The sequence below is a fragment of the Lepidochelys kempii genome, chromosome 8 (assembly GCF_965140265.1).
Source record: "Lepidochelys kempii isolate rLepKem1 chromosome 8, rLepKem1.hap2, whole genome shotgun sequence".
Classification (NCBI taxonomy): domain Eukaryota; kingdom Metazoa; phylum Chordata; order Testudines; family Cheloniidae; genus Lepidochelys; species Lepidochelys kempii.
In genome coordinates this window covers 51,832,976-51,850,573 of record NC_133263.1, presented here as the reverse complement: position 1 = coordinate 51,850,573, position 17,598 = coordinate 51,832,976, and the positions used below count along the sequence as shown (strand labels likewise).

General features: G+C 44.0%; 1 protein-coding gene across 6 annotated transcripts in view; it reads right to left on the bottom strand.

Moving 5' to 3' along the window:
- RALGPS2 (Ral GEF with PH domain and SH3 binding motif 2) overlaps positions 1-17,598 on the bottom strand; it is a 279,019-nt gene that overhangs the window by 220,053 nt on the left and 41,368 nt on the right. For 3 of the 6 annotated variants that reach the window (XM_073356496.1, XM_073356498.1, XM_073356497.1), the window contains exons 4-5: positions 17,411-17,550; positions 3,292-3,399 (exon numbers count right to left, since the gene is read on the bottom strand). The exons of 1 other annotated variant lie outside the window; for it this stretch is intronic. In XM_073356496.1, coding sequence (XP_073212597.1) covers positions 3,292-3,399; positions 17,411-17,467 — 165 coding nt within the window. In that variant the 5' untranslated portion in view covers positions 17,468-17,550. Of the gene's footprint in view, positions 1-3,106; positions 3,188-3,291; positions 3,400-17,410; positions 17,551-17,598 lie in introns of all 6 variants that reach the window. 2 more of the 6 variants (XM_073356495.1, XM_073356499.1) reach the window with 2 other exon arrangements.

Sequence of the window (17,598 nt, the reverse complement as noted above, 5' to 3'; positions counted from 1 at the left end):
GGGGGTGAGCTCAGGGCCAGAACCAACCACCACGCAGCTGGAGAACAGAGCCAGAAGTCCCATGGCTGGAGCCTGCCACCCACCATCCCAGGACTGAAGCCTGACCTCACCACCCCCAGGAAGGTGGAGAACTGACTGGCTGCCTGCTCCTCCAGCTTGTGTATCTTCAGAGGGGAAACACTACCCCACACCAATACCAAGACTTCAAAGAGCGTATGGAGGTACCGTGCACAGTTTCTTAGTGCATAAGATTATATCCACAGAAAATCTGACACTCTTGAATATCCTGTTAGACTACAAGACAGATAACACAATAAAAACATTGCCATTCCTCCTGGACATAGTTCTACTATGGTTTGAAACCACTAAAGTCATTACTTCCTTCTTCAAAAACATATCTGAAAGACAGGTATGAAGCATTAAAAACCCCACCAGACAGTCAGTGAGACTGATAAAAGATCCTCCCAATGCTGAGAACACCAAGTAGCCTCAATATGTTAAGAAACCTGAAATCCCCAAAATCAATATACTGGACTACCCCAAATCACACACTGGAGAAAAATACCGTGCTTCGCTACCGGGACAGACATTGAAGTCTCAACAACCAAACCAAACACAAAACACACATCGAAATAGGGTCTGGCATATCAAAGCAGAAACTGACATGACAGGGTAGGAACCAGAGCACTGCGAAAAAATACCAAAGCCTCCTCCCTCAAAAAAAAAAGGACTGAAGCACTGCAGAATATGTTGGAGCATTCAAGGCAATCTTCTCAAAAGGAATTTAGGCATTTGTACTAGATAAACAGATCTCAGTTCCTTAGCATAAGAGTGGAAAAGTATGGATAAGTGTTATAAGGATACATGACCATCTCTAGAAGAACTGAAGTAATGTAAATGCACAGTCTAACAGGGAGTTCCTGCATCAGCTATAGATCAAGAAGGAACTAACTGAAGCATTAGGAGAAAAGACTATAATAAAGAGGACATCCAGCTTACACTCTACACCAGTGGTTTTCAAACTCCAGGTCGCGACCCAGTACTGGGCGCGGAATGTAGGGCAGTTCTGATCAGCACCGCCGACTGGGTCGTTAAAAGTCCCATCAGTGGTGCTGCCTGGCTAAGGCAGGCTAGTCCCTACCTGTTCTGACAGCACACTGCCCCCCGAAAGCAGCCAGCAGCAGGTCCAGTTCCTAGGCAGGGGGGCCACGGGGCTCCACACGCTGCCCTTGCCCCAAGCACCAACTCTGCACTCCCACTGGGCGTGAACCAGCCAATGGGAGCTAAGCGGGTTGCCTGCGGGCAAGAGCTGCACACCTCCATCTAGGAGCTGGACCTGCTGCTGGCCACTTCCAGGGTGCAGCGTAGTCCGCGGTGCCAGGACAAGCAGGAAGCCTACCTTAGCACCCCCGGCTGCACCGCTGACTGAGAGCTGCCAGAGGTAAATCCATGCCCCAATCCCCTACCCCAGCCCTCAGCCCCCCACCCGTCCCAAACCCACAGCCCCTTCCTGCACCTCAAACCCCTCACCCCCAGCTCTACCCCAGAGCCTGCATCCCCAGCCCAGAGCCCTGACCCTCTCCCACACCCCAACCCCCTGCCACAGCCCTGAGTCCCAAAACCCGGAGCCCCCTCCTGCACCCCAAACTCCTCATCCCCGGCCCCACCCCGCAGCTCTCACCCCTGCATCCCTACCTTCTGCTCCAGCCTGAGGCCCTCCCACACCCCAAACCCCTCATCCCCAGCTCTGCTGCATCTTGGGCATCAACAATTTTCCTCAACTGGGTCGCAAGAAAAAAAAAAAGTTTGAAAACCACTGCTCTGCACCACTACTGCTGCCCTTAAAGGTCACCAATCCTCATGACCTAAGGGAATTCTACCAGTTTCACACTGAGGAGCTAAAACCTGGAGCTAATCCTGCTCAAATGATATTATTACTCAAGTATTATAAATCATGTTTTACAGATGAGAAACTGAGGCAAAGTAAAGGTGACTTGCCCACGGGCAACAAAAATGATTAGGACTATTGAACAGCTTCCATATAAGGAGAGATTAAAAAGACTGGGACTGTTCAATTTAGGAAAGATGACTAAAGGCAGTTCTACTCTGCCACTTAAATCAATCTAAATTGCATCACTCAGGGGTGTGAAAAGGACACCCTGCTGTGTGATGCAACCTAAGCGCTGTCCACACTAGTACTACATCAGCAGTAGACACTCTCCCATCGGCGCAAAGCATCTTCACCAGATGTGCTACAGCAGCACAGCTGCACCGATGTAGTGCTTCCAGTGTAGACTGGCCCTAAGGGAGGATATGACAAGGGGTCTATTAAATATGAATGGTACAGAGACAGTTAATAGGGAGTGTTATTTACACCTTCACATAACACAAGAACTAGGGGTCACCTGATGAAATTAATACGCAGCAGGTTTAAAATAAACAAAAGGAAATATTTCTTCAAACAACGGACAATCAACTTGTGTAACTCATTGCCATAGCATGATGTTAAGGCCAAAAATGTAACTGGATTAAAAAAAAAAAAGAACTAGATAAATTCATGGAGGATAGGTCCATCAATGACTATTAGCCAAGATGGTCAGGGACACAACCCCATACCCCAGGTGTCCTACACCTCCAATTGCCAGAAGGTGGGACCGGACCACTCAACATTGCCCCTTTTCTGTTCATTCTCTCTGAAGCAGCTGGTATTGGCCACCGTCAGAAGACAGGAAACTGGTTTATATGGACCATTGGTCGGATCCAGTATGGCCATTCTTATGTTCTTAACACAATACAGATCTCGAGTCCAATTCTTTAAATCATAAAACCACCTTTCCGTAACATACCAGGGTACAATCCAGACTAATGAGCAGCTGTCACCCCTGCCCTGCAACTTTGGGTGCCTTACAATGCATTGCTGAAGGAATTCCTACTTGGGCTGCTCACAAACAACCTTCCAGCATGCAAGCCACAACCTGAGCGTGTGTGTGTGTAACTGCAACCTGCCAGCTACAGTTGGATTACTTTCAGGCTCTCATCAGCTTTGGTTATACTGCAGGGTGACCCCAACACACTCCCAGTCTTAGATTTTCCAGCAGAAACTTACGTCCTGTACTGTCCAGCCTGGGGCCTGGAGGAAGCTGGAGCCTGTGACCAAAGGAACCACAGAGGGCCTCTTTTTGAAGCCCTGTGGGTGGGAGGTGGGGAGAAATAGGGTTGTTAAGAGCGGAAAAGAAACAGCGCCAAAAGTATAAGTATTCCCACAAAAAGATAAACTTGTTGATTGCTTACAGCATATTCTTCTGGTGTAACCTTGAGAACGTCGAATACCACTGCATCAAAGCTTTTCTTCAGTTCAGCAGAACCTTTGTCACTTAAGGATTCAGAGCTGCTACTCTTCTGTCAAAAATAAATAAAAAAAGAACATAGATACAGCTCTCTTTTCAAAACAAGAAGAAAAGGTTTATTTTCAAGTGTCTCTTTGTTCCAAGAAACATTTTTATACTGCAGATTACCCTTGTATATGTAGCATATTAGGGCCTGACTGAAACCCCATTGAAACCAGAGAACATCAGTTGACTTCAGTGGGCTCCAGATGGAGCCTCACAATGCACAACATTTACACAGAGAGAACTGACGTTTAATCTTCCTTACTCAAGGCAAAAACTGATTTCTACTAGTCTTAGATTTAAAAAATCACTGCAAAGGGTGAATAGATACAAAGACTGCTCAGGAAAGAGCTAACATTGAAATAAACTGGTAGTTGCAGGTAAGGACAGAGATGATATAATGTCAGCTATCCTACCTCCTTTCTTAAGCGCTAAAATCACTGCAATTACAAAATAAATTTGATTTTTGTTTGGCTATTTAGACCTTTTGAAGTGATTGGGTTAGCAGACAACATGAAAGTAATAATTAATAAGACTGTAAATCAGTTTCTCTCAAATTTGAAAGGATACCAGAACTCCAAAAATTACTTACAATAACGGTTCTTTATATCAGATACGCAAACTATCCTAGTGGATGGAAACTGAAATGTTTCTCTCCTTTCCCTTCCTCAGCCCTCCCATTCCTTTATCTTTCTGGCTTTCTGCCTTTTTCTCCCATTCTCTCCTGATTTTTTTTTTTTTGGGGGGGGGGGGGGGAGAGAATGTCAGTAAAATATAGATAAAAAAAAAAAGATATACAAACTGGAAATGTAGTAGGGCAAACAAGCAACCTTAGATCTGCCCAGTAACACTCCTTAAAAAAAAACAAAAACATTAGGATTAAACCTTGGTGTTTGTGGTCTTAGATTAAACAAATTTTTCAACATCAGGTTTTTTTCCTACCGCCTGATGCCATATTTTACATTTTTACACTGAATCTTAACTGAATTTCCTGAATTTATAACACTTAGCTTGAGAATAATTACAATATCCCTGTCATTTTATCCTAAATACTGATTTGTACTCTCAATTTTAACTCCATTTTAATATAGTTTGTCTGGAATTCTTCTTGGGCTGTTGATTTTTTAAAAAAAAAAATCATAACACTAAACAAAAGTCTCAAAGAGCTCTTACCACATATTTCTAGTGACTTGAAAATATGAAAAATCATCCTTTTAACTTCTATGGCTAGATTCACTGGTACACTCTAGCTGTTTTATGCCACTCTGGAGCAGTGCAAAGCAGCCAGCTTCATTTTTACCCTCCTCCCTGTCTTCCAAATTGCTCCTTCCAGCCCCCTGCGCACACACAGTTCCTTCCCTCTGTCTCTCTGTTGAGTAGATTTGGTGCAACAAGTGGCTTTAGAGAAAAAATATTTAGGATTAATGATAATTTTTGCCACTGTTTTTCATAATTAAGTTTATCTATGAGAGGCTAGTGCATAAAATCTCCTTCAACAGAAACTCACAAAAAATTGCCCTTGGTAAAATAGCCACTATCTTACATTTGCAATGAGAGTGAAGCCAACCAAGCTTCCTCAGGGAAGATGATGGAGCATTATGCTGTCAAGGGGCAGACACTCAGGACTTTTCTCTACAATAGATACTTCCCTCCCAACACCCATTGCTGTGTGGATGCCATTATACTGGTATAGAAATGTTCATACTAGTATAGCTTATTCCAGTTCAGGAACCAAAATAAACTATACCAGTATAACTACACCCATGCTAGGGTTTGTACCAGTATAACTATATTAGTAAAAATCAACTCTTAATCAACACAGGTTTACAGATAACTTCTAGGGGAGACCAGACCACTTTTCAGTGAACAGATGCCTCTCTCAAAATGACCACTGAGGGCAGCTGAGGTTTCAGTCCAAAACAGAACAGAGGGAGATGGCAGCCATTTTGTAAAGGGCAGTTTTTTGTGGAACTCTACAAAAGAAATTTGTTCTTCATCTCTACTGAAGAAGAAACTTTCAATTATGATTAATACAGTGAAAAAAAACCTATGAATACCAAAAACAATCTACAAATAACGTGGCTTATGCACAAGATTTCAGTAAATTTTAACTATGACACATTTGAAGAGCCTATTATTCCATTACTGAGATCATGAAAGAACAAAAGACCAGACAATGAGTGCTAAGTATTTCAAAGATCGTAACTTAATTTTTCACAGAATATTAATTTTAACTCAAACTAATGCATTTGCTTGCAAAATTCTCAGAAAACTCATTCTATACTCCCAGGGTAGTCAATTGGCATACTTCGAGCCAAATTCAAACTAGAAAATGTTTCTGAACAGACCCTGAAATCTTTTTATTTACTCATCATTATTGTTAGGGAGGTTTCATTATTATTTTCTTCTCTGGAGTCTGGACCCTGACTATACCTTGTCCAAGAAATTTGGACCTTAACAAAAAATAATTGACTACTCCCTGCTATACTCAAACAGCAACTTTGGGGAGGATACATTGTATTTTTCATACACAGCTATGAGGATGAATCCCTGCTTTATGTGTAAAACTCAGCTCAGCCTTAACTATCGGAAGCACAACTGGCGTCTCCATAATTATTTGACAATGTCCAAGTGTGATAGGCACTTCACAGAAGAAACAATAACATGGGCACTCTGACAACACTGCAACCTAAATTTAAATGTGACATAAGAAGGGGAGTCATTGGGTGAAGCACTAACACCCAGCTGCTTTTTGCCCCACTCCTCCTTTCCTTCCCTCCCTATAACTGGAAGGGTATTAACTGACCACCTGAGCTTGACTGGTCCCTTGAAACATCTGTTAACTACTTATGCTAAACAAGCTGTTCAAATATTTTATTTAGCAGAGACATTGAGGGCTTGTCTACTTTACAAAATTAGGTCAATTTAAGTTAGATGACCTACAGCCACCACAGAAATTAAATCAGGGGCTGGTGTCCACACTAGCTTCCTTCTGCTGGTGCTCCGCATCCTCACCAGGACTGTTTGCATCGATTATAGTACGGTATTGTGGGGCACTGACAACAGCTTGGGGCTCACAGCTGGAGTCCCCCTGCCCCAGAACTGACAGGCAGAGAAAAGTGAAATAGTAGCTGTGAAACTGACAAGAATGTCAATTTCACAGCTGGTAGGCTCCCTGCTGTGAAATTGAGTCTGGTGCTGGTGGGAAGAGGGGGAGAAGCTCCCATTGTGAGCCCCATGCCGGGCAGACAGCTCGAGCCACAGGCACCGGGTGGGGTGGGGGGTGTGCAGCTGTAAGCCCAACAACTGGTTGACAGCTCGGACTGTCAGGGCAGGGGCAGAGCTTCAGCTGTCAGCCCCACAGGAGGCTGACAGTCAGAAGATGTAAGTAACCGCAGTGTCCACATGGACACTGTGTTGCCCTAACTACATCGACCTAAGCACTATGCCTCTCAGGGAGGTGGAGTTAAGTCAATGTAGTGGATGACTTATATCGGCAAGAGCACCACTGTGGTGTAGACACTGACAGAGTTAGGTCAATGTAAGCTGCCTTATGTCAACCTAACTCTATAGTGCAGACTGGGCCTGAGTTAGTTTTCCAGATCTAAAGAAAAGTTCAGGGTAAGCTTGAAAGCTTGTCCCTCTCACCAACAGAAACTGGTCCAGTAAAAGATATTACCTTCTCTGCCATGGAACCAGTTGTAAAGAACTATGAAGCAGAGGGGAGGAGGGTGAGTATTGGATCACCCATAGGGGGACACATCTTGAAAAACCACAATTATTGCACAGGGTCAGTAACCTTCCCTTCTTCGAGTAGGGACTATGGGTGCTCCACTCTAGGTGACTATCGAGCAGTACCCTCTACAGAGGGATGCGGCTTTGGAGTTGAGTCTAGGATCGAAGATAGGCCAATAGAGCCAAATATGGCATCAGAAGCTCAGGCACAAGTGATAGCACAGTGTTCAGCAATCAAAGGAATGGATGTCCAAGTCATGGCTCTACATATTTCTGCAATGGGAAAGTACTTAAGAAAAGGCTATTAAAGAAGAGTGAGTAAATACTCTAGGGAAGCTGAAGATCATGAGATTGATAGCAGTAGGCAATGCAGCCAGATATCCACCTAGAGAGTCTTTGCTTGGAAGGCAGAGATCCCTTAGTTCTCTGCAATGGAGAGAAATAATCAGAGATTTCCTACAGGGGTTAGTCCTGTCTAAATCAGGAGGGCATTAGACTTTTACATCAAGTGTATGTAATGTAGCATCTCTTTTACACAAACCAGTGTGACTTAGGGAAGAAAACTGGAAGGTGAATAGGTTGACATGTGGAAGCCCAAAGACACCGTTGGCAGGAACTTGGGATATAGTCACTGCGTTAACCTTATTCTTAAAGGTGACTGTGAAGGGGGTGGGGGAGAGAGGAGAGGGATGCTATCAGACACCCTACCTCACCCACTCTTCAAGTAGTACTAATGGCTACTACAAATGCAGATTTCATAAACAGGTATAAAAGGAAGCAGGCGGCCATAGGTTCAAAGGGAGGCCTCGTAAGACATATGAGTACCAAGTTGAGATCTCATGCCAACGTACGGCATCTGACTTGTGGGAAGAGGTTATCCAGTCCCTTGAGAAACCTCCTTGTTGTAGGATGAGCAAAGACAGAAAAACCTTCTACTGTATGATGGAAACCTGTAATTGCTGCCAAATGCACTTTTACAGAGTTTAAAGATAATCCTGTCTTTTACCTCTACGATGTAATCTAGGACAAATGATAACAGAGGATGTAGGTGAAAGATGCTTTAAGTCACACCAGAGTTTGAATCTCATCCACTTTTGTGTATGTGTGTCACAAGTCAATTGTTTCCTGCTGTGTAACAGCACTCTCTACACCCTCAGAACGGACTGTTTCTAACCCTGCAAACAGTCTATCAGTCATGCCTTGAGCTTGAGAACCCCGAGTTTGAGGTGATGGATTTGACCAGCATCCTGACAGAGGAGATGAGGGATGGTCCAGAGAGTGATTGGTTGACAAACAATGAGTTGAGTGTTAGGAAACGTTGTTTATCTCAGCGTACACCTGAACTACGAGAACGGCTTTGGCTTTGTTTATCTTGAACAGTAGCTTGGATATCAGGGGAATCGGGAGAAATGCACACGGAAGGCTTGGAGTCCGACGAAAGAGAAAGGCTTCTGCCAGGGAGTTGTGACACAGACCGCCTCTCAAACAGGACTGGGAGCACTTCTTGTTCCTGGCTGTGGCGAGCAGGTCCATCTGTGGGATGTCCCAATATTGAAATATGTGGTGGAATATAGTGAGATCTAACTTCCCACTTTTGATCTTATGAGGGTATCCGCTGTGATGTTTTGTACACCCAAAAGGTAAGCTGCAAAGTTGTTGATCTGCACCAATTCTAAAGACTTGCTGCTTTGGCACAGAGGGAAGGCAATCTCGCTCTCCCCTGACTGTTTGTGTAAAATATGCATGACATGTTGCCCATCATGATCTTTATGTATGTACACTATCAGCAAGAAGAAATGGATACAGGCATTTCTGACTGCTTTGAGTTCCAGCAACTTGATGTGCAGGGTGGACTTGAGAGGAGACACCTTCCTTGAACAGCGTGAACATATAGGTGAGCTCCCCATCCCAGTAGGGATGTATCCATTGTTACTACTGATGTTGGAGATGGTTGAGCAAAGACAACCCCTGCACAAACACTGTGAGGGTTATTCCACCAGTCAAGCGATTTTTTATTTATTTAAATATTTATTTTAAACACACTACCGAAGGCATGGAGAGTAGTTTGTTTAAACTGTATTTGCTTGGTGAATACACAGTTTGAGCCACCCTTGGAGGCAGTACATGTAAAGCCTTGCATAATTTATTACTACGGTGCCCAGGTACCATATGTCCCAAAAGCTGGAGACAATTTCTGGCTCGGACTGCAGTGACTAAGTTGGCTAGGGTTATGAACCTGTGCAAAGGGAGAAATGCTTTGGACATTACTGCATTGAGGTAAGCTCTATGAACTCCAAACCTTACACCAGGGTTAAGGTGGATTTTTGGATGTTTAATTGTAGTCCCAGTCTGAGAAATAGGTCTAAGGCCCTCTGAGTGACTGTTGAAGATTCGCTGAATGACCACCCTTTCAGCAGGCAATTGTCAAGGTATGGGAAAATCAGAATTCCTTGTGCGCCAAGATGAGCAGCTACCATAAAAGGAACTTTTGAGAACACACGAAGGGCATGCAAAAGACCAAACAGAAGCACCCTGTATTCCAAGTGCTCTTGACCCAGAGTGAAATGTAGGACCCTTCTGTGGGAATGATGTATCGCTATTTGGAAATAAGTGTCTTGAAGGTTGAGGGCCAAGAGCCAGTCCCCTTGGGTCCAATGATGGAATTTATTGTTGCAAGAGATACCATTTTGAACTGCTGAATCTTTACGAATTTGTTGACTAATCTTGGATCTAGATTAGGTCTCCAACTCCCATTCTTTTTTGGAACAAGGAAGTACCTGGAATAAATACTTTCTTCTGTGTTGCATGGTAACTGGTTCTACAGCACCCAGATTCGGGAAAGAGTAAATTTCCTGTTGCAAAAGGTGCTCATAAGAGGGGTCCCTGAAGAGGGTCAGGGAAGAAGATTGGGATGGGGGGAGGGAAGTGAATAGAGTATCCTGTTGAAATGATCTCCCAACGCCCACTTGTCCATAGTGATATGTTCCCAGTTCTGATGGAAATGAGGAAGATGGTCACTGAAGCGAGGGAAACATGCAGACTGTTACAGCAGATAAGAATGGGGATGGTAACTCAGCACCTCGACCAACCCATCAAAACTGGTGTTTCGAAGTGGTAGGTTGTAAGGGCAATGCCTGAAAAGTAACTGGTCTCTTCTTCTGGAATCGTCTCTTATGCTGTGGTTTGTAATGTCTCTGGGAGGTGGGAAACTGTATGGAATGAGATCTCTATGCTATCTGGAACTTACTGAACTTTCTTTTTTGTGCAGGGGTGTAAATTCCCAGACAGTGCACCCTGGCTCTAGAGTTTAAGATATGCACGAATTCATCAGTTTTTTCCACAAACAACTCTGATCCATCAAATGGAAAGCCCTCAACTATATTTTGGACTTCCCTCGGAAAACCTGAGCGATGAACCCAGGAGACCCTCCTTATGACTACCAACATAGAGATACAAAGAGTGACAGTATTAGCAAGGCCTGTGGAGATGGTCTTGCGAGCAGTTGGCACTCTGCAATGATTGCCTGGACTTGCTCCCTCTAGTCTGTTGGAAGATGATCAATAAAGGCATTCAACTTTGAATAGATGACATGGCTTTATTTCACCATGAAGGCTTGATAACTGGCGATCCTAAATAGTAAGGTAGCTAATGAGTATGACTTACAGCCAAATAAATCAAGATGCTTTAAGTCTTTATCGTATGGAGTCGATTCAACATGGTGCTATCTGCCACGTTCATTCACAGTATCAACCACAATGAAAAAAAAGAACAGGAGTACTTGTGGCACCTTAGAGACTAAAATTTATTAGAGCATAAGCTTTCGTGGGCTACAGCCCACTTCATCGGATGCACAGAATGGAACATATAGTAAGAAGATTTTATATATATATATATATATATATATATATATATATATATATATATATATATATACACACATACACATATACACACACACACATACACACACACACAAACGAGGAAGTTGCCATACAAACTATAAGAGGGTAACTAATTAAGATGAGCTATTATCAGCAGGAGAAAAAAAAAACTTTTGTAGTGATCATCAAGATGGCCCATTTACACAGTTGACAAGAAGGTGTGACATGGGGAAATAGATTCAATATGTGTAATGACCCAGCCACTCCAAGTCTCTATTCAAACCCAAGTTATTGGTATCTAGTTTGCATACTAATTCAAGCTCAGCAGTTCTTGTTGGAGTCTGTTTTTGAAGGTTTTTTGTTGAAGAATTGCCACTTTTAGGTCTGTAATCAAGTGACCAAAGAGATTGAAGTGTTCTCCTACCGGTTTTTGAACGTTATGATTCCCAATATCAGATTTGTGTCCGGTTTGCCCAATGTACATGGCAGAGGGGCACTGCTAGCACATGATGGCATATACCACATTGGTAGATGTGCAGGTGAACCAGCCCCTGATAGCGTGGCTAATGTGATTAGGTCCTATGAGGGTGTCTCTTGAATAAATATATGGACAGAGTTGGCATCGGGCTTTGTTGTAAGGATAGGTTCCTGGGTTAGTGTTTTTGTTGTGTGGTTGCTGGAGAGTATTTGCTTCTGGTTGGGGGGCCGTCTGTAAGCAAGGAATGGCCTGTCTTCCAAGATCTGTGAAAGTGAGGGATCATTTTTCAGGATAGGTTGTAAATCTTTGATGATGCGCTGGAGGGGTTTTAGTTGGGGGCTGAAGGTGACAGCTAGTGGCACTCTGTTATTTTCTTTGTTGGACCTGTCCTGTAGTAGGTGACTTCTGGGTATTCTTCTGGCTCTGTCAATCTGTTTCTTCACTTCAGCAGGTGGGTATTGTAGTTTTAAGAATGCTTGATCGAGATCTTGTAGATGTTTGTCTCTGTCTGAGGGACTGGAGTAAATACGGTTGTACCTTAGAGCTTGGCTGTAGACAATGTAGACAATTGGGGGAGGGATAGCTCAGTGGTTTGAGCATTGGCCTGCTAAACCCAGGGTTGTGAGTTCATTCCTTGAGGGGGCCATTTAGGGATCTGGGGCAAAAATTGGGGATTGGTCCTGCTTTGTGCAGGGAGTTGGACTAGATGACCTCCTGAGGTCCCTTCCAACCCTGATATTCTATGATTCTAATGGATCGTGTGGTGTCCTGGATGGAAGCTGGAGGCATGTAGCTAAGTATAGTGGTCAGTAGGTTTCCGGTATAGGGTGGTGTTTATGCGACCATCGCTTATTAGCACTGTAGTGTCCAGGAAATGGACCACTTGTGTGGATTGGTCTAGGCTGAGGTTGATGGTGGGATGGAAATTGTTGAAATCATGGTGGAATTCCTCAAGGGCTTCTTTTCCATAGGTCCAGATGATGAAGATGTCATCAATTTAGCGCAAGTAGAGTAGGAGCATTAGGGGACGGGAGCTGAGGAAAACACACACACTTATCTCAGGCTTGTAATCAGAATGGCTGTTGGTGCAGGCACCTTAGTTGGCGCCGATGTCCGATTAATGTGCAACACTCTCAGATGACTTAGACACCCTGTCTTTGGAGGAGTGATGCATCCCTTCTTTACTGGACAATGTCTCTTCAGGCTTGGAGCAGGGTTGGGGCTCTTTTTGGTCATGCCCTCATGGTGTGGCACCAACGCTAGCACCAATGATGACATCAGTTCCAGAGTTCTTGGTGTTGAGGCTAGTGCCAAGTTTAAGGAGCTGATGTTGGCATTGTCAGCTCCAGTGATTGCGTTGTAGCAACACATGCCAAAAGTAGTCTGTGTCAACTGATGGCATCTTACAAGAAGTGGAAGATTGGACAAATAACCAGGGAGGAGTATTAAAATATTGTTCAAGCATGCAGGTGTGAAATCAGGAAGGCCAAATCACACTTGGACTTGCAGCAAGAGATGTTAAGAGTAAGAAGAAGGGTTTCTTCAGGTATGTTATCAACAAGAAGAAAGTCAAGGAAAATGTGGGCCCCTTATTGAATGAGGGAGGCAACCTAGTGAGAGAGGATATGGAAAAAGCTAATACACTCAATGCTTTTTTTGCCTCTGTCTTCACAAACAAGGACAGCTCCCAGACTACTGCACTGGGCAGCACAGCATGGGGAGAAGATGACCAGCCCTCCATGGGGAAAGAAGTGGTTCGGGACTATTTAGAAAAGCTGGACGAGCACAAGTCCATTGGGCCCGATGCACTGCATCCGAGAGTGCTAAAGGAGTTGGCGGATGTGACTGCAGAGCCATTGGCCATTGTCTTTGAAAACTCATGGGGATCGGGGGAAGCCCCGGAAAAAGGCTAATGTAGCGCCCATCTTTAAAAAAGGGAAGAAGGAGGATCCAGGGAACTAGAGGCCAGTCAGCCTCATCTCAAACCCTGGAAAAATCATGGAGCAGGTCCTCAAGGAATCAATTCTGAAGCACTTAGAGGAAAGTGATCAGGAACAGTCAGCATGGATTCACCAAGGGCAAGTCATGCCTGACTAATCTAATTGCCTTCTATGATGAGATAACTGGTTCTGTGGATGAAGGGAAAGCAGTGGACGTGTTATTCCTTGACTTTAGCAAAGCTTTTGACACGGTCTCCCACAGTATTCTTGCCAGCATGTTAAAGTAGTATGGGCTGGATGAATGGACTATAGGGTGGATAGAAAGCTGGCTAGATTGTCGGGCTCAATGGGTAGTGATCAATGGCTCCATGTCTAGTTGGCAGCCAGTATCAAGTGGAGTGCCCCAAGGGTTGATCCTGGGGCTGGTTTTGTTCAATATCTTCATTAATGATCTGGAGGATGGCATGAATTGCACGCACTGCAAGTTTGCAGATGACACTCAACTGGGAGGAGAGGTAGATACGCTGGAGGGTAGGGATAGGATACAGAGGACCTAGACAAATTAGAGGATTGGGCCAAAAGAAATCTGATGAGGTTCAACAAGGACAAGTGCAGAGTCCTGCACTTAGGATGGAAGACTCCCATGCACCACTACAGACTAGGGACCAAATGGCTAGGCAGCAGCTCTGCAGAAAAGGACCTACGCGTTACAGTGGACGAGAAGCTGGATATGAATCAACAGTGTGCCCTTTTTGCCAAGAAGGCCAATGGCATTTTGGGCTGTATAAGTAGGGGCATTGCCAGCAGATCGAGGGACGTGATCGTTACCCTCTATTCGACACTGGTGAGGCCTCATCTGGAGTACTGTGTCCAGTTTTGGGACTCACACTACAAGAAGGATGTGGAAAAATTGGAAAGCGCCTAGCGGAGGGCAACAAAAATGATTAGGGGACTGGAACACATGACTTATGAGGAGAGGCTGAGGGAACTGGGATTGTTTAGTCTGCAGAAGAGAAGAATGAGGGGGATCTGATAGCTGCTTTCAACTACCTGAAAGGGGGTTCCAAAGAGGATGGATCTAAACTGTTCTCAGTGGTAGCAGATGACAGAACAAGGAGTAATGGTCTCAAGTTGCAGTGGGGGAGATTTAGGTTGGATATTAGGAAAAACTTTTTCACGAGGAGGGTGGTGAAGCACTGGAATGGGTTACCTAGGGAGGTGGTGGAATCTCCTTCCTTAGAGGTTTTTAAGATCCGGCTTGACAAAGCCCTGGCTGAGATGATTTAGTTGGGGACTGGTCCTACTTTGAGCAGGGGGTTGGACTAGATGACCTCTTGAAGTCCCTTCCAACCTGGATATTCTATGATTCTATGATGATTCTTTCCTGCCTTTGTAGGGCCACAGGGCCCCAGAGCATGCTCAAGGGAACCCTAGCCAACAATGACCCTTTCAGCTGATTTTTTTGGAGGGGGCCATCTCCTCTGGATCTGAAGAGACACACGGTTTGCCCAAGCAGTTACAGCTTCAGCGGCATGACCCTTGACTTGAGAGCATTCAAGAAGGATATGCATATTAACCCATTTCGGGGATGTTACTCTCCCCCAGATGGGCTTAGTCAGTGGCTATTTTATTGACCAAGGGGATGAATCTGTTGCAGGTCAGGCAGTGTTTAATATATTACCTAGTTCTTATACAGCACTTCTCATCAGTAGACCTCAAAGCACTTTCTAATCTATAAAGTTTTTATTCTCACAACATCCCTGTGAGGTAGGGAAGTATTATTATCCCCATGCTACAGATAGGGAACTAAGGCAGACTGGCCAAGTGACTTGCCCAAGGTCACACAGGAAGTCTCTGGTGGAGCAGAGACTTGAACGCAGGTCTTCCAAGTCTGAAGCTAATCACTAAACCACCCTTGCTCTTTAAACTCTAAGGATTTAAACATCATAGCAGTCAGGACAAGGCCCCTCACCCGCTGTACGGGGTGAGTCTCTTTTTTGCAGAATTGTGCAAATTAAAGAAATTAGGGGACAAGGAGGGCAAAGATAAATTCTCTTTGGCAAACTAGTCAAGAAAAGGAAGAGAGTTTGAAGCTCAGCAGAAGTAGCGGGTCAGACACTCACTGAGTCCCATCTCACTGACATGGAAGTAAGAGGAAACTGAAGTAGTGTTACAGTCACTCCACCCTTTATGCCCTTACACAAGAGAATGAGGAGGCACTGAGCAAATGATTAGCCTCAACAAACACTGCTATTCAAAAAAAAAATCCAATCTCATGTGCTTTAGACACATGTACACCAGCAGTGGAATCTATACTGACACATACTTGAAGTGTTTACTCCAAACCTTTGTGACAGCTTCTGACAGTAACACTCACATCCATGACAAGTACTGTCCTTGATCAGCCAGTCATCCAGACAGAGCTAAACATGAAAACCAGCAATGTGAAGACACATCACACACTGTGCCAAAAGTAGTACACACAAAGACACCAATAAGAATGGGGAGTGATGTTCTTCTAGAATTCTGAGCTTTGTGCAGTCAGTCACCTTGCTATAGAAGTAGATATGTTCTCAACACACCCTCCCTCCCCGCACACTTTGCCAGTTGGAATTTCACCAATTCCATTCCAGTTTTAAGTTTTCCTGATATTATGGTACCTAAAATCATACTTCAGGGAAGGACTGAATTGGAAAAATTTTATAAGACAGATCCTGGAGGCCCTCTAAACTACATTAAGGATTCATGAATCCACCACACTGACCCTAACTTCCCTTATATGTTATAGGGAGATGGGGTCCAAATAAAGCTCTTTGATAACATCACCATATCTTCTTGGTCCTCCTGTTCCTAGAAAGGACCAAGACTCATTGAATGAGAAGCCTAAAAAAAAAAGTGGGCGATTTCTGGATGGAAGTCAATCTCTAGTTCTCAGTGGAAGCACATGGGGTGTGTTATCTCTACTCATATAACATCTATCTCTGAGGAAATATATTTATGGAGAACCTTATGATTCATCCTGATCATCCAGGAAGCAAGGGACATTTGTCTTGTCACCATCACATCCTAAGGTCTCCTGAAGATAAAAACAGGGTACTGAATAAGATATAACAAGCCCCTACCCTTAAACCAGAACCCACTACAAAGGTAGGAGCCCATTTCCCAAGCACATAGCTCAGCAGCGTGAATGTCCTATGGCTTATCCATGAAAAGTACTTCATGTGTCTTTCTAACTGCTGTTAAATGAGAAAGGGCAATCAAGTAACCCACCATAGGGTCTGCTGTATGTGCAACATACAGCCTATAAGCAAAGGACCGAAGAAACAAGAGTCTATTTGAAGGCTCTGGAAAGGCCAGGGTGGGGGCACCAAGAGGACTGAGACAAGCAACAGGAAGAGAGATGCTCCACTATAAGCAAGACTACAGTGTGTGCTTTAGAGAGGCTCTAACACTCCACCTGTGGCACCCAGGCAGTGTGACAAAGCTTTGGAGAAGACAGCTGATATGAGGAGCTTCATCAACAAAAGCGTGCCAAAGCCTCATCCATTTACTGAGCTTGAAATTATTTTCAAAAGTTAAGTATAAAATAAAAATTGGAACTGCGTAAGGGTTTTCAGTAAGACTCCTTTTACACACCAGGCACAGTTTGATAGAATAAACAGACACAACAAGAGCCGAAAAGCTTCTACCACATCCATAGAAACTGAGGAGGGGCACTTATTGCCTATGATAAATCCACACAGGCTGATTCATGCTCCTGGCTGGTAAGCATTCTAAAAACTCAAAATTTTGAACTAAATTAAATATGAATTGTCAAATGTCAGAGACAATCCACAGAATAAGACCCTGCTGCACAATGTATCTTTGTAGAAAGAAAAAAAGTCACTGTTTCAATTTGGGGAGGAGGGGGCAGTTTGTAACCCTATACATTTTATGGATTTAAATATCTGACCAACTAATAAGGGGCTGTAGGCTTGTAGTCCTTACCTCTGAAGCAGTAGCGACAATATTAACATTGCTCGACTGCCCGTTCGTTAGCTCCATACTGCCCACACCATTGATCTTCTGCCCTACATTTACACCAGCAGGGTAATCACTTCATTTCCAAGGCAACAGAGTAATCATTCCTACAAGAAAATGAAAAGAAGTCAGAAATTGTATTCTTATAATAATGC